The sequence below is a fragment of the Pelodiscus sinensis genome, chromosome 10 (genome assembly GCF_052426305.1).
Source record: "Pelodiscus sinensis isolate ZL-2025 chromosome 10, ASM5242630v1, whole genome shotgun sequence".
Classification (NCBI taxonomy): domain Eukaryota; kingdom Metazoa; phylum Chordata; order Testudines; family Trionychidae; genus Pelodiscus; species Pelodiscus sinensis.
The window spans coordinates 13,526,718-13,547,588 of NC_143061.1; the positions used below are offsets into that span (position 1 = coordinate 13,526,718).

General features: G+C 43.7%; 1 protein-coding gene across 5 annotated transcripts in view; it reads right to left on the reverse strand.

Moving 5' to 3' along the window:
• Nucleotides 1-20,871, reverse strand: part of NAALADL2 (N-acetylated alpha-linked acidic dipeptidase like 2) — a 984,106-nt gene that overhangs the window by 26,912 nt on the left and 936,323 nt on the right. For all 5 annotated transcript variants that reach the window (XM_075937993.2, XM_075937986.2, XM_075937990.2 and 2 more), the window contains one exon: nucleotides 12,200-12,398. In XM_075937993.2, the coding sequence (XP_075794108.2) occupies nucleotides 12,200-12,398 (199 nt within the window). The remainder of the gene's footprint in view (nucleotides 1-12,199; nucleotides 12,399-20,871) is intronic.

Genomic DNA, 20,871 nt, shown 5'->3' on the forward strand with positions numbered 1-20,871 from the left:
CTTAAGGAAGCCAATATGGAGTGTTTTGCATGCTGTGATATGATCATATGGTTTGCTGAGCCAAAGATGAGCCAGGGCTCCTCAGCCCTTCAATGGGAGGATGCAGCCTGACTCAGAGGCAGAGGCCAATTTTAGTTTCAGTTGTAAGCTTTGAGTTGGAGCGCTGAAAGAGAAGCAGAACAGTTCAGGGAATCTTTGATTTACTCCTCCATTCACTCCACGAAGGGAGTCTTTTAATGCCTGTGAGAGCAAGTGCATGGTTGGAACGGTTCCAGCCCTATAGAGTACATCATCCAGAATGGCTGAGATCTGACCCAGTGGTGAGAGCTATGTAGAGCTAGTCAACACCTCGAGAGGTCAGGAGAGGATTCTGCCCTGCTCTGGGGCAAAGACAAAATAAGGGGACCACTTTCTGTTCAAGCTAGCCAGTATCCACAGCACTTGTCCCCAGACACATCCTCAGCACCCTGTCCACATGGGAAGGTGCCAGGGAGGGAGCTGGGAGTTGAGATAAGTTGTGACTATTAGAGGTTGGGGAATTTATTGGCATGGCTAAATTAAACAAAGAAACAAACAAACAGCCCTGGGCCCTAAAAATTCTATGGTGTCATTCTTTTAGGACTTCTTATCCCTTTCCTTCCCCATGTTCTATATTCTGTTCCCAATAAAGTCTCCTTGTTATACTATTTTTGGGGAGTGACAACTGTTTGCTGAGGTTTGTACTGATGTACTTCATTGTTTCTTGTGTACTGGAGTCTGTCAGGAAAGGTACTTGGTCCTGCCGGGAGGGCAGGAGACTGGACTTGATGACCTCTCAAGGTCCTTTCCAGCTCTATGAGCTAGGTATATCTCCATATAGGTTCAGAGGTAGCCAGGAAGGCTCCACACACTGCTCTCATGCCCTCCAACAGCACCCCCACTGTTCCCATTGGCTGGGAGCTGTGACTTATGGTGATGCAGGACTGTGTCTGCAGGTGTGAAGGCAGTAGGCAGAACCTTCTTGGATGACCATGTGCCTAGGGATCACTGGGAGTTGCAGTAAGTGCCACTGGAGCTCCACACCCCCAACTTCTTCCTCTTCCTATCCCCCAGCACCCTGCCCCAGCCTGGATTCCCTACCATGATCCCACACTCTGCACCCACCCCAACTGCCTGCTCCAGCCCTGAGTCCCTATCTGCACTGCAAACATCTCATCTCTGGCCCCACCTCAGAGCACACACCTCCAGCTGGAGCCTCATGCCCCCCCTCCCCCCGCCCCGCACTCCAACCCTCTGCCTCAGCCCAGAATCCCCTCTTGCATCCCTTCATTCCCAGAGCCTGCATGCTCCCTCATCCCAGAGCCCTCCGCCCGCCCCCCATGCACACCCCACTCATTGCCCCAACTTGGAACCCTCCTCTGCATCCTGAACCTAGAGCCGCAGCCCAGCTCTCCCCTGTGCCCTAAACCAATCATCCTCAAAGCCTGCACCACCAACTAGAGTCTTCACCCTAACCCCCTACCCCAGCCCAGTGACAGTGAGGAGGGAGGGGGGATGGAGCAAGCAGGGCACAGGGCCTCAGAGAAGGGGAGGGCAGGAGCATTGGATTTTGTGGGAGTAGAAAGTTTGCAAGTCTAGGCTGTGATACACAAAATGCCAGACTAAATGATATGGTGGTCCCTTCGAAACATAAGCTCCATGACTTTCAACAAAAAGTCATATAATGATGGCGAATTCATTAGACCAGGGGTTCCCAAACTTTTTGACACAGGGACTAGTAAATCCATTCATGAACTTTTGGAGGACTGGTAACATTCATTTGCATATTTGCATATTCATTCAAATGATGAATATTCAAATAAGTTGTTTCTGGTCCTCCCACAGTCCCCAGTGCCAGCCTTAGCAAAGCTTTTGATATGATCACCCACAATATTCTTGCCAGCACGTTGAGGAATATGGATTGGATAAATGGACTGTAAGACAGACAGAAAGCTGGTTAGACCAGGGTTTCCCAAACTTTTTACTTTAGTTGGAACCCTTTTTCTTCCATACTGTTTTTTGCAACTCAAAAATATAAACACATAAAAAACAAATTGAGAAAATACCAGACATATAATATGTCTGGTATTTTCTCATTAGGTAAGTTGTATTATTACTAGATGTATCAGTTTGTAGTTTCGAACTGCCTGGCTGGTAAATGTGCTCAGGCTGCATGAGTGTGTCTAGCAGCCAGACAGCTCGCAACTACTTGAGGGTGTGGGGGGGGGGGGGGGGGAGGGGCACAATAGAATCCCTGGGCCGGACTCACTCGTGCTTTGCAGGGGAGGGCTGGGAAAGGGGGCAGCGCCCCGAGATCAGGATATGGCCGGGTCAGTCCCGCTCCCCGCCGGCAGATTCGCTCCCCCCTGCTGCGCTTCCAGCCAGCCTCCCTTCCCCCAACCCCATGCCAGACAGACCGTTCTCCCCCACTTCTCCTCCTAATCTCCGTTGGCAAGCCCCACTGCCCGCATCCAGCCCTACTTCTGGTGGCCACTTCTCCCTTCTCCCCTATCTTCCCCAGCCAGCTCCCTACCCCCGACCTCGCACCCCCTGGCAGTCCCACTTCCGCCGGATCCCCAATCTCTCCTGGCCAGTCCCAATGCCCCAGGCAAGCCCTGCTTCCAGCAGCAGCTTCTCCCCTACTCTTCCTCCTGATCTCCCCCAGCCGCCCTCTGCCCCCCAGCCAGCTCTGCTTCTGCCAGCTGCCCCTCCCCCAGTCTCCCTGGCCCACCCTGATTTCCCCATCCAGTGCTGCTTCCGATGGCCGGCTCTCCCCTCCGCCTCCTCCCCACCCTCCCTAGCTACGCCTCTGCCGGGAGCCGGAAGATCCAGCTGCAGACTCTGTCCAGGCCAACCAAGGGCTTGGGGGACCCGGCACCACAAGGGCACTCCGGGAGCCCGGAAAACCCCGGTAACCACGCTGAGGCTCGGTATTTTTTTTCCTGCGGCCCGGTACTGGGCCGAGGCCCATAGTTTGGGAAACGCTTCATTAGACCTAATAGCAAAAGCAAATATCAGCAACAGCCTCCTACAGTAAGCAATGGAAATCATCCCCACTTGATACAGGAGACTAGCAGAAACAAACAAATGAGAAAGCATCAGTCTAACAAGCTCAGTTTACACAGACTGAGGACAATACAACACGGGCAGTCATCAAAAGATGATAAAACATCAGGTTTAATGCAGGAGGTTCTAAGAGCCTAGAGCCTTGACTCTGCCCCTTTCCCATGTCTGACTCAATCCTTTTACTACCCTCTTACCACAGCAGGTCAACAACTTTACCCTTCTCCCAGGTCACAACTCCCTCCCAGACTCTGCACCCGCTCCTACACCCCTCCCCAGGCCAGAATCCTCTCCCGCACCCATACGTCCTCCCGGACCCTGCCCCCCAAACCATTGTCCCAGATCACAACCCCTCCTTCATACAAACTCAGACTCCACAATCTCTTTTAAGAATATAAGAACGGCCGTACTGGGTCAGACCAAAGGTCTATCTAGCCCAGTAGCCTGTCTGTCGACAGTGGCTAACACCAGGTGCCCCAGAGGGGGTGGACCGAAGACAATGATCAAGTGATTTGTCTCGTGCCATCCATCTCCAACCTTTGACAAACAGAGGCCAGGGACACCAGTCCTACCCCCTGGCTAATAGCCTTTTATGGATCTAACCTCCATGAATTTATCTAGCTTCTCTTTAAACTCTGTTATAGTTCTAGCCTTCACAGCCTCCTCCGGCAAGGAGTTCCACAGGTTGATTATGCGCCATGTGAAGAAGAACTTTCTTTTATTAGTTTTAAACCTGCTACCCATTTGCACTCCAGTGTCTTACCCCAGGCTCCCTTCTGCACCAAACCTCCATCCCAGACACAGCACCCCCTCCACAGAAGTTCAGCTCTGGATCACTTACCAAAATCTTGAAGTGCCCCCCCCCATCAACAATTATTGCCCACTCTTGGACTGCCATAATGGGAACTTGGTCCATAGATCAGACTCTGTGCTGCTACTGCAGTTCAATTACTAATAAGAGAATGATTCAAAAATAAGACGACTCAAAAATAAGAAAATCAAGAAGTCAGAACAGCACAGTAAAAACCGTGATTAAAAGTAATCTGAAAGAAAGAAAATGGCTAGCTGAAAGAAAGAAGGAAACACAATATGTCTACAGATCATGCTCTAGACAATCAAAAAACATTCAAATAATCATCAATTTACAATGTAAGGACAGATCCAATAATAAGCACGGGATGATTGATGGAAAATATCCAGTAGCTGTCAAAACTTGCCTTTTTGGAAAATAATACCACAGTGGAAGAGGGAGGGAAAATGCCAAATATAGCCTGGTTTAAGATTAGGGAGAAAGAATTGATTCATATCAAATTTTTTAAAAATGAGTTTTCATCCAAAACTTAAATCAAACTTGAAATCAACCTTTTGTGAGGTGGGAAAAACTTCCTCGCCCCATTATTTTTCATATCTCTCCAGGTTTCTGGTTAAGACTAAAGGTAGAAAGCCCTAAAATTTCCTGGTGGAAGTTTTAAGAACATAAGAATGGCCGTACTGGGTCAGACCAAAGGTCCATCTAGCCCAGTAGCTTGTCTGCCGACAGTGGCCAACATCAGGTGCCCCAGAGGGGGTGGACAACGATCAAGCGATTTGTCTCATGCCATCCATCTCCAGCCTTTGACAAACAGAGGCTAGGGACACCATTTCCTGTGTACAGGAAATCTTGAGGAAAAAGCACGTTACTGTGAGATTTTCATTTCAATGTTGCCAGATAATATAGATAATAATTCAAATGATGTTGCTTTCCTAAATGGGACTGAACAAACTTTTAAGGTTGTTCAACGCAATAAGTTCATTGTAAGGACATAAATATGCATAGAAGTTATCGAAAGTCTAAGGAACTTGAATTCCATCTATCTACTTGAGCTAGATGGTCACTTATTAATATATTTAATTGTGTTACACCAGGTCCCGCTGACATCAGAATCCTGTCATGCTAAGCACATAAAGACACAGTTAAAAACACTTGTTTTACCAGACAGCTTACAGTCTATGTAGACAAGACAGACAAAAGGGGAAGTATTATTCTTCCCATTTTACAGATGGGAAACTGGGGCACAAATGTCTTGCCAAAATTTGCCCAGGAAGTCTATGGCAAAGCACAGCCTGAGTGTCTCTAGTTTTAGTCTTGTGCCTTTACCACAAAAAAATAATCCATCCTTTTCATCTAGATTCTAGAATAACACAATATAGGTTCAAAGACCTGAGAATTAAGGATAAACACTGGCCTGCCAACTGAGAAGTGATACTAGAACTTCAATGAATTTTGTCAAGTACTTTGATTGAGCTTGAGAATATGAATATACAGGAAGAAATTATTTTCTTGAAGAATATGTGCTTTATTGCACACACACATTCTTCCTTCAAAATACTGTAAATTAGAGTATTTATGGAATCTTAATGATCTAAACACAGTTGGCGCCTGAAGGTCAAATCTGCAAACTGCATCCTAAATTTCTGTTTACAGATGAAGTACAGTATTTATTGCGGTACTGCTTGTGCTACTATAGTTAAAAGTCTGCCAACGTGGCCATTATAAACCACTATTTCTGAGGTTTATAACTTGCCCATCAATCTTCACACTGGGATGAAACACAGTGCACAAGGTCTCAGCTGTGGGATTGATTTTTGTTGTTGTTTTCTTTACCAAATTACAAAAAAAAAATCCATCTGGGTAAGTTGTAAAGTTATGAGAGCAATAAAATAAAGGTCACCTGTTTCAAATACTTTTTAGTGTTCCTCTTGTGTTACCTAACTATAGTTTCAGTTTTAAGACAAATTTTGCAGGCCATTGATACATAATTACATCCACACTTAATTTTCCTCCAGAAAAAGTTAAAAATATTGCAAATAAAGTTACACCAGTGTATTAACATTTCTCTCACAAAAGGAAGCTGTGATGCATCTTGTTGTTCTTAAAACAAACACACTACGAAATCAAATTTCTATTTGCAGGGTCTGAGTTTTTAGGGTACATCTATAGCTGGAGGAACAACTCAAGACTCATGTACATGTGTGCATATGCTACCTTTGATAGTGCTAGTGTGCTACAAATAGTGCAGCCATAGCGGTGCAGGCTGGCTGCACAAGTGTATAACTATGTCATCATTTGTCTGCACTACAAAGTTAATTCGAACTAACAGACGAATTAACTTTGATAGGCGCTACACATACAAACCGCTAGTTCGAACTTAATTCGAACTAGCGGAGCGCTTAATTCGAACTAGGTAAACCTCATTCTGCGAGGACTAACGCCTAGTTCGAATTAAGGGCTGTGTAGACACTTAGGGTGTGTCTAGACTACATGCCTCCTTCGACGGAGGCATGTAGATTAGCCAGATCGGAAGAGGGAAATGAAGCCGCGATTAAAATAATCGCGGCTTCATTTAAATTTAAATGGCTGCCCCGATCTGCCGATCAGCTGTTTGTCGGCAGATCGGGGCAGTCTGGACGCGACGCGCCGACAAAGAAGCCTTTCTTCATCGGCACAGGTAAACCTGGTTTCACGAGGCTTACCTGTGCCGATGAAGAAAGGCTTCTTTGTCGGCGCGTCGCGTCCAGACTGCCCCGATCTGCCGACAAACAGCTGATCGGCAGATCGGGGCAGCCATTTAAATTTAAATGAAGCCGCGATTATTTTAATCGCGGCTTCATTTCCCTCTTCCGATCTGGCTAATCTACATGCCTCCGTCGAAGGAGGCATGTAGTCTAGACACACCCTTAATTCGAACTAGTGGGAGGCTAGCCCTCCCCAGCTTTCCCTGGTGGCCACGCTGGGCACCACCAGGGAAACTCTTCTGCCCCCCTCCCGGCCCCGGAGCCCTTAAAGGGCCACGGTCTGGCTACGGTGCCCGTGACAGGTGCAAGCCTGCCAGCACCCAGACAGCAGACCCTGCACCTGGCACGGCACGAACCAGCCACCCGCTGCCACCGAGCCCTCCGCCTCTTCCCGGGACCAGGCTGGCGGCTCCCCGGAGCCTGCCCGGGGCCGCAAGAGGCGGGCAGCCGCCTGGTCTAGTGCGGAGATCGTGGACCTCATCCACGACCTCCACACTAGGCACAGGAAAGTGGCCGTCTAGGGCAAGAGAGCTGCCAGCCTGGCCACCCGGGAGCAGGTGTGCATGAAAATCAAGGTAGTCCAGTGAGACCTCCGACCCTGAGCCCTGAGCTTAGAACGGCTGTACTGGGTCAGACCAAAGGTCCATCTAGCCCAGTAGCCTGTCTGCCGACAGCGGCCAACAGCAGCTACCCCAGAGGGGATGGACCGAAGACAATGACCAAGCCATTTGTCTCGTGCCATCCCTCTCCAGCCTTCCAAAACAGAGGCCAGGGACACCATTTCTATTCCCTGGCTAATACCACTCCATGGATCCAGCCTCCATGAATTTATCTCACTTCTCTTTAAACTCTGTTATAGTTCTAGCCTTCACAGACTCCTGCAGCAAGGAGTTCCACAGGTTGACTCTTTGCTTCGTGAAGAACAACTTTCTGTTATTAGTCTGAAGCCTGCTACCCATTCATTTCATTTGGTGTCCTCTAGTCCTTCTATTATGGGAACTAATGAAGAACTTTTCTTTATGCACCCTCTCCACACCACTCATGCTTTTATAGACCTCTATCATATCCCCCCTCAGTCTCCTCTTTTCTAAGCTGAGAAGTCCCAGTCTTTTTAGCCTCTCTTCATATGGGACCTGTTCCAAACCCGATCATTGTAGTTGCCCTCCCCTCTCCTTCCCTCTCTCTTCCCCTCTCCCACCTCCTTTTCCCAGTCTCCCCCAGTTTTGTTCAATAAAGAGAGTTTCTATTTTTGAACACACGTGTCCTTTATTTTGTACATCAGGAAGGGGGGCTAGGGAGGGGTTAGTGGAAGGAGGTGAGCGAGGAATGGGGTATGAGACCCCGATGGGGAGGACTGGGGTGGCTCTGCGGGCTCCTCGGGGTGGAAGCTCTCCTGCAGCCTCCCGATTGACACCCACCCCCCGGATGGCAGCCTGCGGCAAGTGCAGCCGGTCTGATGGCTGAGTGCTGTGATGTGCCGAGTGTGGGCACTCAGGGCACTCCAAGCCAGGACTGCTTTGCTGTCCCTCATCGAGTTAGACAAGCGAGCGGGGAACCCCTGAGAACTGTCTGTCCGGGGTGGGGGTCGGGTCCCTTTAACCACAGCCGTTGGCTAGCCTGAGACAGCAGCTCCACGCTCTAAGTCCTCATCTGATGCCCTGCCGGCACTGCTTCCGGCCATCCTTAACCTCGATTCAGGGTCCACTCAATGTGGACATGCTAGTTTGAATTAGCAAAACACTAATTCAAACTAGTTTTTAGGTCTAGATGCACTAGTTCAAATTAGCTTAGATCGAATTAACTAATTCGAATTAAGTTAGTTCGAATTAGTGCTGTAGTGTAGACATACCCTATGAAATCAGACAGGATTGTACATGGGTGGCTCTCCTACACCACTGTAGTTACATGCTATTTTTAGCTTGCTAACTCAATCAAAACTCGCTAGTGAATGCCTAGATGAGCTGGAAATTACACTTCCCACCGGAGCTGCCCTTCATGTTCGATTTACAGGTCTATAATAAACCTGTAAACTTGAATGCCAGAAGATCAACCTCCAGAGTAGAAATCCAAAGATAAGTATAGACATGGCTTTAGTATGTAAGACACCTCCTTCAAAATGGTTTCTACTCTGATATGGGTCTTTGTCAAATGTCATTGTAAGGATTCCATATTATTGGTCCTGGATCACATTTGCTTAATTTCCAGTGGTTTTCCCCTCTTCCCCCATACACTAATCTTCAGATCCCCAAATGAGTGAATTAAAAGAGTTCTGTACAAAAGGGGGAGGGGCTAAAGTCACTCTTTTAAAGGGTAGATATACATAGCGTTATAAAAGGTGTGACGACTAATTCTGTACTAAATTACTGTATATGGTTGGTATAATGCTTCAGAGCAAAGCAACACACTGATAAAGCATTAAAAGATGGAAGCCACATCAAAAGTGTTGCCACAAAATAAAGCATGATTTCAAAAGTGTACTGTGATCAGAAATCTAAGATACTGAAAACAGACAGGGAAAATTTAGATTTTTCATTTTAGTAAGGCTTCTGACATAGTCCAACATGACAATCTCATAAGCAAAACAACTCTAGATAAAATTACTAAAATGGGGATGTAAAACTGGTTTGCAATCATAGTCTAAGAGTTTGCTGAGTCCAGTATTATTCAATATTTCCATCAATGATCTGGATAATGGAGTAGTAAAATCTGCAAAGACAAAACACTAGAAGGTGCTGAAAGCATTTGGGGACATGATTAGAATTTGAAACAACCTTGACAAATTGGAGAAGTACTCTGTTATCAACAAGATGAAATTCAACAGAGACAAGTACAAAGTAGTACACTTAGGCTGTGTCCAGACTCAGGAGTTTTTTCGGAAAAAGTAGCCTTTTTCCGAAAAAACTTCACCTGCGTCTAGACTGCAGCCGCGTTCTTTCGAAATTAAATCGAAAGAATGCGGCTTTTCTTTCGACGGCGGTAAACCTCATTTCACGAGGAAGAACGCCTTCTTTCGAAAGTACTCTTTCGAAAGAAGGCGTTCTTGAATGTAAATAGGGCTTCTTCGAAAGAGAGCATCCAGACTCACTGGGTGCTTTCTTTTGAAAAAGCGGCTTGCTTTTTCGAAAGTTCCACGTGCAGTCTAGATGCTCTCTTTCGAAAGAGGCTCTTTTGAAAGTATCTTTCGAAAGAGCCTCTTTCGAAAGAGGCTTGCAGTCTAGACATAGCCTTAGGTAGAAAAAACCAAAATACCTACAAAATAGAGAGTAACCAGCAAGTACTGAAGAAAAGGATTTATAGGATTTATAATGGGTGACAAATTAAAAAAAAAAAAAATCAACAATACAATGCAGTTACAAAAAACTTAATATATTTCTGGATTGTATTAACAGAAGAACCTTATATAAGACATGGGAAGTTATGTTCCACAGTAACACCAACTAGAGGTACCTCAGTCAGAGAACTGTCAGTTCTACATGCCATACTTTCAGAAAGATGTGTACGAACTGGAGAGAGTCCAGAGGAGAGCAACAAAAATAATAGAAACTTTAGAAAATCTGAAAAAAGGGTAAAAACTGAGCATGTTTAACTTGGAGAAGAAAAGGGGGTCCTGCTAAGACTTCAAATAGGTTAAGAGCAGTAATGAAGAAGATGGTGTTCAACTGTTCTCCATTTACACCGAAGGCAGGGCAAGAAGCAATAGACTCAATCGGGAGCAAGTGAGATTGAGGTTAGATATTAGAAAAAAAACAGATAAACTGCTACAGACTTCCAAGGGAGGTCATGAATCACTGTAATTAGAGGTGTTTTTAAAAAACAAGTCGGATGAACACCAGTAAAAAAGGTTGAAGTTTATCTATTCCTGCCTCAATGCAGTGGGCTGGACTAGATGAGCTTTTGAGGTCCCTGGAAGCCCCACATTGCTATGACTGTGTGATTTCCATGCTATCGTGAATTGCTCTCTATGGAGAGAGGTAGGCATAGCTCTTACTCATTTCTGTAGATTGGAGGATGGTGAAAATTTAAATTGGCATTTTACTTTCATACAGAGCAATTCCATCTTATCAAGGAAGACAAGATGATAAACATTCCAAGAATATGAAAATCAAGAGAACACAGTGTGACCCAATGGAGGTGTTTTCACTATCCATTTCCTATTCTAAAAATTAATGAAATGTACACATTTATATTGGGACAGATGAACCAGAGTGTTCTTGGAAGGCAAATGCAGTCATCAACCCATTTGAAGTTATTTATAAAGCCAAACAGTATGGCTGCTTTGAGATGTCAGAGCAGCTAAGAGCAGTCAAGTACTGCTGAATATGGTCTAGTATTCATTCGTTGGTGAACATCTTTCATGCTCTAAGTTCAAGTACTGTGAGAGTGATACTGATTACTCTCACTGCATATTTTACTTTTATGTTGATACCCCTTTCATTATAGGTACATGACTGATTCATTTGCATTTCAGTCTTCCCCACAATCTATTTTCCTTATATGGCTGCACTGATTTTATACCAGCCTGAAAGCTTGGAACAATCTTCTTATGTACCAAGCTTTCAACTCACCTCCAAATCCTGGAGGACACAAACCAATGCTCATCTTGGAGCAACTAAAGAGAGGAAGATAGAAAAAGAAAACCATTTCCTATCTATTCCATTTTGGGGAAAAAAAACCTCTGTAAAATAAACATGATCATACTGAGAGGACTTTACTCCTAAACATTTGGGCTTGGAAAGTTGCTTAGAACTACTTTAAAACAGTTTGATTGGAACAATCAAATGGTTACCTTTAACTAAGCATATTTTTCAAAATCTGACAAGAAGTACACATTTTTCCAACTGCCAAGTCAACACTGGAAGCTGAAGTGTGAAAGGTTTGCTCATTCTTCCTTCTCCTGAAGATGAAAGGTGGACTTTTTGAGCCATTAAAAAATAGTCTGGACAAAGTATTTGAATATTCAATAGGGAACAATTTAGGTAAAGGGAAGATGAACTAAATGCCCCCCAAAGCTCTAATTTCTATGAGGGGAAAATTATAGAAGATGGATGGCTAAAACCCTACCATTCAGGCCATGGGGCTCTCTTTGTCATATTGAAAGCACCTAGTCAGGGAAAGATAAATTAACACACAAGTGCACGTTTTATATAACACTATGCTGAATCTTCTGTAACTCAGTGTTGTTTAAGTTTTCTTAGTACTGTAACATTTTTAATAAAACATTGAGGAACACGTCAAATACCATTAGATTTCAAAATATTTTTTCTTTTGAAAGCTCACTGTACTATCTAACATAAGTATCTGTCATGCTGCTTGAGTTACTATAGCATGGAATATCTTGTTAGCAGTGATGTCATGACAGAAATGTTACAAAGATGCACTCTAATCACCTCCTGCACAGATATGAATTTAAATTTTTTGCTGAAAGGATGTTTTTTTAATTTAGCTTTTATCTTGAATTCGCACTAAGACTTTTAAAAGCGGCACGACAGTTTTGAAAGCTAAGCAATGTGAGATTATTATTTTAGTTGGAATAAATGAATGACGAACATTCTGAACATCCTACCTGTAAAACCCTGGAGGAGCTTGTGGAACTATGAAGTTTTTCTCCAGGCCTTGGAGAACATCATTAAGCATTCTGACTCGGATAGGTGCTCTCTCCTTGGGGTCATTAGCTGGACGCATCTCATCTGACTGGAATAATTCTGCACTGTCCCTCAGTCTTGAAGCCATTGCCAGCAACTGCCGAGTGTCTAGTTGGTCATCTAAAAATGATAACAGAACAATACATGTCTGAAAATGATTAAAAGGCAATAACTTATTCCTGTTGTCAGTAAAAAAAAACAATTTTAAAATGGCAACATTGTTGTCTTAGGCTGGAACAAAGGCATCGCTGGTGGAATTAAACCAGAGGTGGGACAGATGTGGTTTGTCAGGGTTAGCATCTTGTGGGCCGCCAGATGCTTTATTTACCTGCGTGTCCACAGATATGGCCCCTCGCAGATCATGGTTGCCACGGTTCACCGTTCCTGCACTGTGGGAGCTTCAGGAAGCTGCGCAGGCTGGGCTACCACTTCCTGCAGCTCCCATTGGTTGAGAACAGCAAGCTGCAGCCAACAGGAGCTCTGAGTGGCCATACCTGCAGATGCACAGGTAAAAAAAGCACCCAGTGGACCATCAGGGGACTAATCCTGGTGAACTGCGTCTGGTCTGTGGGCTGCTTATTGCCCACCCCTAAGTTAAATTATGAATCAATAGAGCCTATAATCTATTTCAGATGTACAGCAATTTTTGCAGTAGTACCAACTTGTGTTGTTATCTCTTAAGATCTTACAAGCTAAGAAGAGTCAGACGTGGACAGTATTTGGACGGGAACCCTCCAATAAACATTTAGTGCTGCAAGAAGTGACAGTTAAATATCAGTAGCTGGAACTGTTCTTTCTGATCCAGTGCTGTCAGATACAGCTTCTCATGACACAGATTCTCTCTGTGTTAGTCAGTATCTGAAAACCTACCCCTACAATATGTAAGTACCAGCTCCTGCCCTTTCACACATTTCTTCTTCATAAAAAAAACAGCATCTAAAAGCATATAAACCAGAGCAAGAATTTATTTGAATTCTGTCATCTTAGAATACTAAGGATACTTACATTTTGTAGCCCATAGGGCTATCTTGCCTTTCTTATATTCACTACCATGCCTTCATTATATTCTGCCTTTATTATATTCAGTAGTAATGAAAGGAACCTATAGGCCTGTATCCTGTAAGACATTAACTTCAGAAGTTAGCATAATGCTTGAGGCCTATAAACCTTGGCACAGACAAATGGCCCAATTTTAACACCTAATTCTAGGGAACAAGTGTGAGGGGGACTATTGTCCATAATGACATCAGCCAACTACAGACACGTGAGCTCACACCAGGTTTCGGAAAGTTTTGGAAGGAACATCCAGTCACATGAGTAGCACGGCAATGAATTCATATATCATAGTTGAGATAACTAATTCGAACTAAGGTAGTTCGAATTAGCGCTGTAGTGTAGACGTACCCTAAGTTAGTAAATTAATTAATTCGAACTAAGCTAATTCGAACTAACGCGTCTAGTGGACCCTGATCCGAAGTTAAGGATGGCCAGAAGCAGTGCCGGCAGGGCATCAGAGGAGGACTTAGAGCGTGGAGATGCTGTCTCGGGCTAGCCGAGGGCTGCGCTTAAAGGGTCCCGACCCCCACCCCGGACAGACAGTTCTCAGGGGTGCCCCGCTTGCAAAGCAGTCCTGGCTTGGAGTGCCCTGAGTACCCACACTGGGCACATCACAGCACTCAGCCATCAGCCCGGCTGCACTTGCCGCAGGCTGCCAGCTGGGGAGAGGGGGCAATCGGGGGGCTGCAGGAGAGCTTCCACCCCCAGAAGCCCGCAGAGCCAGCCCAGTCCCCCCCATCGGGGGCTCGTACCCCATTCCTCGCTCACCTCCTTCCACTTACCCTTCCCTAGCCCCTTTTTTTGATGTACAAAATAAAGGACAATTGTGTTCAAAAATGGAATCTGTCTTTGAACAAAACTGGGGGAGACTGGGAAAAGGAGGTGGGAGAGGGGAAGAGAGAGGATGGGAGAGGGGAGGGCTACTACAATGATCAGGGGTTGGGAACAGGTCCCATATGAAGAGAGGCTAAAGAGACTGGGACTTTTCAGCTTAGAAAAGAGGATACGGGGGGGACAGGATAGAGGTCTCTAAAAGCAGGAGTTGGGTGGAGAGGGTGCATACAGAAAAGCTCTTCATTAGTTCCCATAAAGAAGGACTAGAGGACACCAAAGGAAAAGAATGGGTAGCAGGCTTCAAACTAGTAACAGAAAGTTGTTCTTCACAAAGCAAAGAGTCAACCTGTGGAACTCCTTGCTGCAGGAGGCTGTGAAGGCTAGAACTAGAACAGAGTTTAAAGGGACGTGAGATCAAGTCATGGAGGTTGGGTCCATGGAGTGCTATTAGCCAGGGGGTTGGAGTGGTGTCCCTGCCCACGGTTTGTGGAAGGTTGGAGAGGGATGGCACGAGACAAATGGCTTGGTCACTGTCGTTGGTCCATCCCCTCCAGGGTCCCTAGAGTTGGCCGCTGTCGGCAGACAGGTTACTGGGCTAGATGGACCTTTGGTCTGACCCAGGATGGGGGGCAGACGAGTTTCCCTGGTGTTGGCCAGAGTGGCCACCAGGGAAACCTGGGGAGGGCTAGCCTCCCACTAGTTCGAATTAAGGGTCTACACAGCCCTTAATTCGAACTAGTAAGTTCGAACTAGGCTTAATCCTCGTGGAATGAGGATTACCTAGTTTGAACTAAGCGCTCCGTTAGTTCAAATTAAGTTCGAACTAACGGAGCGCTAGTGTAGCGCCTATGAAAGTTAGTTCGAACTAACATTCGTTAGTTCGAACTAACTTTGTAGTGTAGACATACCCTTAGAGAAGGGCATCCCAACATGAGTAGGGTAAGGAAAAAAAAATAAGGAAGAGGAAAGAGATTCCCCCCACCTCAAATTTGCAGTAGACATGATGGTGTCAGCATATCGTATTATGAAAGCTGTGTCCTAGTCTGTGTGCGGTAGGGCAGAAAGAGAGATACCTCTCCAACTCATCATTAGTGATCTACAACCCATCCTGGACAATGATCCCTCGCTTTCACAGGCCTTGGGAGGTAGGCCGGTCCTTGCCCACAGACAACCCGCCAACCTGAAGCATATTCTCACCAGCAACTACACACCGCACCATAATAACTCGAACTCAGGAACCAATCCTTACAACAAACCTCGGTGCCAACTCTGCCCACATGTATACACCAGCAACACCATCACAGGACCTAACCAGATCAGCCATACTGTCACTGGTACATTCTCCTGCACATCTACCAACGTAATATATGCCATCATGTGCCAACAATGCCCCACTGCTATATACATCGGCCAAACAGGACAGTCCCTACTTAAAAGAATCAATAGACACAAATCTGATATTAGGAATGGCAACATACAAAAACCTGTAGGGGAACACTTCAATCTTCCTGGACACACAATTGTAGATCTAAAAGTAGCCATCCTGCAGCAAAAAAACTTCAGGACCAGACTTCAAAGAGAAACTGCTGAGCTACAGTTCATCTTTAAGTTTGACACTATCAACTCTGGATTAAACAAAGACTGTGAATGGTTCGCTAACTACAAAAGCAGCTTCTGCTCTCTTGCAATTCACACCTCCAGATCAGCTGCTAGAAGTGGGCCTCATCCTCCTTGATTGGATCCACCTCGTCATCTCCAGCCTGATCCTGGCCTGCATATTTATATCTGCCTCTGGAAATTTCCACTACATGCATCTGACGAAGTGAGTCTTTGCCCACGAAAGCTTATGCTCCTATACTTCAGTTAGTCTATAAGGTGCCACAGGACTCCTCGTAGCCTTTGGGAAGAGGCAGAATGATTGCCATTAGTGATGGAAGATAATGGATAACATTTTGGATTGTTCTGCAGGAGATGGTGTGAGTATGGATTATATCTGTCTACTGTATTATATCTGTCTACTGAGCTAGAGTGTTTGTGACTTCGCTAAACATATCAATACATATAGAAGATTTCCTATAATGTGAGAGTTGCAGCTATGTGCTTTGGGGTTCCCAAATATATATGAATGTTAATATATGGGTCTGGGTCTGATTTCGAGATAAAAACCTGCCAACCCTCGCAGTGACAACTGGGAATTCTTAAGTAATCAAATAATATAATATAACTAATAATGTATAGATCAGGCTTCAATGTCATAAAAGCTAATGCCATTTGTAGAAGGAATTTGAATTGATTCCTATAAGTCAAAACTGTACCAGTTAAACTATAAGTAACTGCAGACTCTGTTAACACTTTCATGGGTATTTAAATGTTATACTCCAAATAGCTCATTGTTTTCAAAATGATTAACACCACAGTTTTCATATCCCCTATCATAACTCCAGTCATCTGAAGAAGTGGGCTGTGCCCACAAAAGCTCATGATACTATCTACATGTTTTGTTAGCCTATAAAGTGCTACCAGACCATTTTTTTTCTGTAACATACTAACTCGGCTACCCCCTGAAGCTCCTGAACACAGTGAGGGTTAACCTGGCCTGATATTTTTCAACCAAATGAAGAAATCAAACAAATGAAAGCTATGACAAATGCACAGCACAGATTCAGTTGAGATTGTTCCTGATTTACAGAGAAGGAAAAAATGAGATGCATATATTGGAGTGTCTTCTGGTTTGTGCAGTGTAGTCACCTAATGAAGGGTATGTTTTCCTCTGAGTACATGCACAGATCTCAGTAAGGTTCATAGAATCAATACACACAAATGGAGAAGAGAATGGATACCTACTCTGAGGTCCAAGACAAGAGCAACACAAATGCCTCTTCAACTCAACAATATTCCAGTAAGAGGGAGATCTACCTGGCTCATTAATAATGGGAAATGAAACCAGAGATTCAGAGACTACCCAAAATGTGTAAATGATCATTTGTTCCAAATAGAACTTCCAGGGCTTTAGAAGTTTACCCATGAATACCTGAAAGTACATTCTTCAACTATTTTTGGATCAAAGATTTCAGCTCCAGGGCATATATAATTAACACCAAAGAGAAGAAAAAACAGCTCAAAAATTGCAAGTTAAAGTTACCAAAGTTGCTTGGTTAATAAATACAAAGAAATATCAGAGCTTATTCATTCATGCCACCAAAACCAATGAGAGTAACACAGAAGGGTGGGCTTTGCTTGGGTGGGTGTGTAAACATGATAGAAATAACATTGTGAGGCTGAAGAATCCAGTAGAACCCCCTGAACTTCCCGCTGTCTCCTTGCCCGGAACAGAGTACTTGCTGTTGCCATTTTACAAAGGGGGAGGGGAAGATACAGCTCTCACACACACTCTTTTGGCCTCCACATTCAAATCTAGTGCATTCTGGAGCCAGCAAGTCATATAGCAAAGGCTGTCATATTTGCTGAAGTATCAAGATGAATTTCAGCACAGGCAGAAGGCACTTTGAGAGGAAAAGTGTGAGAGAAGGGGAGTTAGAGTCAGATTTCTTTTGCTCTCATCTATCTAAGTTTATCTTCTACTTGTGTTGGGTCTGTTTTAGCTTACGTGCTAGATTTTGGCTCTGATTCTAAACAGTTTGCCATACAGACATACTTCATATGCCTCAAAGTAATTCAGACTGTCTTAACCATGCTAAAGAATCAAATGACAGTGCAACCTTTTCATAAAACTCTGAAGTTTAATGGAAGAGAAGCAATAATCTAATCACAAAATCTATAAAGTAACAGAAGTTTAATCTTTATGCTACTCTTGTGCTTCATAAAATCTTTTACTTTACTCAGAACTCTTCTCTTTCTGCTAATAAGCAATCAGCAGCCAACTAGAACTTATTGGTGTGATAATGAAAAGGAAAGAAATTTATGCTTTGACCTAGATTTACATGATGCTGTCTCCTGCTGTTTTGAAAGCAGAAGATGTGAGGCAATTTGGTGCATTTGTTTTTTAGTGGCTTCTTGCATGGCTTAACAGAATCACCACGTTAGTGCTCTATTTTCACAAATCCAGCAAAAGATTTTATTTTTTCTTCATCAAGCTTGGTTTAGTTCAATGCCTAACTCCAATTTGTGGATAAATATATGCTTGAATCAACCAACAATGGCCCAATTGTGGAGTGTAAGTGTTGAATGGTACCCTGCAAAATCCAACTGATAGCTTTAAAATATCTATCTCGGACCAACAAAATGAATGACAAGACACATTTATGGTTAGTATTTGTTCCTTTTAATTTTTAAATATTAAATTTTCTGCAGGTGGTGCATATGATAAGACTTTGATGATGTTGTTTAGAATCACCCTAAGGGGAATTCTGGCAAAAATCCCTTTTTGAGCTCCAAGTAATGTAATGGAGATGCTACACCATGTCCACCTCTTTGTCCTTGGGCGGCACCAGTAGCCATGACCCCTCTATCATCATGCCTCCTTTTGGAGCACCACAAGCAAAAGAGGAATAAAAATAAAATTCTCTTATCCATATCAGCAAATGTGCAAGGATTATGTATGGGCAATGGAAGTTATCAAATAATTAGATGCTGGCATCATGTCTAGCTAAGGACATCCATGCACATTCTATGCCTAAATGAAGGACTAAACATGCATGATTATCTTGTACTCTTGTCAGCATGGAAAGGTTAAAATTTGCTGCATTAGAAACATCATTTTAGTTTAATCAGCAGTGCTTATATACCAAGCAGATTAGATTTGTCATTTTTAAAATACAACAAATGATTGTGCAAATGATCAATGACCTTCTGAGGTCTCTTCCAACCCTATGATATCAACCCTTTCTAACAGTGAAAGTGAGCTTGGGGGAATAGTTCATCATTCTGTATCTGAAATGGGGCCATGTAGACTGCCCTTTTTAACATTAAAATTCAAGTTATTGCTTACACTGGATTTTTTGTTTTAAAATAATGTGAGATGTATTTTGCCCTCAAACCCACTACATTTCATACCAAATGAGGAGCGCTCTGGACTGTGTGAATAAAGCACTAAAACTGTATTCATTTTATAAAACAAACAATTTTTAACAGTCTCTCATAAAACCTTACGTATTTATAGATGCTGAACTCGTACGGAATTAAGGTTACTATTAAAAATGCATGAGAAGTCATGTTATCCTAAGACGGTGACTTCACTGAAGGGGCAAAGTGCAATTTATGTTATGCATAAATGCAGAAGCTGAAACTGCAAGGGCAGATGACTCAGAAGAAACGCATGTGTTAACTAATATCATCTTAAACATCTTGTGACACGACTGTAGAGAAAAGAAAAAAAATTACAAGTGTTATTTCATCACTTAAGGGAAAACAAGGGCACTTTAGTATTCTATGTTTTCTGTTTTTTGTGCTGCACACAATAGTATGATTCATGAGGAACCATCTACCTTGTTATCTAAAGTTGTTAAATAAAAATAAAAATGAGGATACCGGGAAGAGTCTTGGGAGCCTGCATTCTGTTGATCACTGAATTACACAGCTGACTTTCATCACACATGTTCTATGTGGGTTTTATTCAAAGACAGACTACAATGGATTTATATGTATTCTAAACAGTTGGATAGAGTGCAATAACATTTTGCTTGTAACCAATTGCTCTTACAAAAAAGTGCTGGTGGAGGCTGATGTATTTTAAAACGACTTTTCTGACATCTGGAAGTAATATATTTGCTCAAGATCTCTTGAAAGGGCATGACTGGTCACAACCAAATCAACCAATTTGAAAAGACCTCTTCACATGGATAGTGATAGAGATGCAGCCGTGTGAGAAAAAATGGATTTGTTCTGTGACTGGCTGGAATCTGCAGGACCAGGTAGACTACTTTAATATCTTCATGTTTAGAAGATTTTGCATATTTAGATAATCTTCTAAAAGCCTCTATATAAATCTTACAAATGCTTTTATTTAGACACCAGTAAACCATAAAGAATGGTTATCAGTATCCCCATTTCACAGATGGAATCCTGAGGCACATAGGTGAAGTGACTTGCCCAACACCACCCAGCAGGCCAGTAGCAGAGCTAGGCATAGTCCTAGTCCAGTAGTCTTTCTACTAGATTAAATTGCTGCTATGTGATTCCTCAGTGCTCCTCCTTCCTGTACATTTTGTGACAATGGATCGGGGATAAAGCTCATGTGTTAAATGCTTACAGTGTGTGGTTGCTAAGAGGGCTGGTGAGTAATTATTTTATGTCCCAAAACCTTAACAGTTTGATTACATGGCTGCTACAGTAATAAAATGGGAAAGAAGAGTTGTGTCTGTCTCCACCCTGTAACAGGCAGCTGCCTTGCCACTTTTAAGTTCCCCTTGCCAGTTTCATCGGAGTAAACCATTATCTAGTACAACAGATGCCCTAAGCAGGTGAGGCATGGTTTCTTGCTGTCTCTTGCCCTATGCTGCTGTGTACACATATCACAGGCTTTTTGGAGTGCTGCACATTACTTTGGTACTGTGGCCCAAGTTGCAGAGTAAGCTGGGCCCCTCACTCTTACTAACCATGTCCTTTTGCCACTATTTGCCCCGTCTTCTCCAGCTATGGCTTAGTCTTACTCTCTTCCAAACTGTGCTGGCAGCTTTCCCCATCATCTCCTCATACTCATCCATGATGAGTGTCTTAATTATTCATTTTCTGCATTTCAGATCTT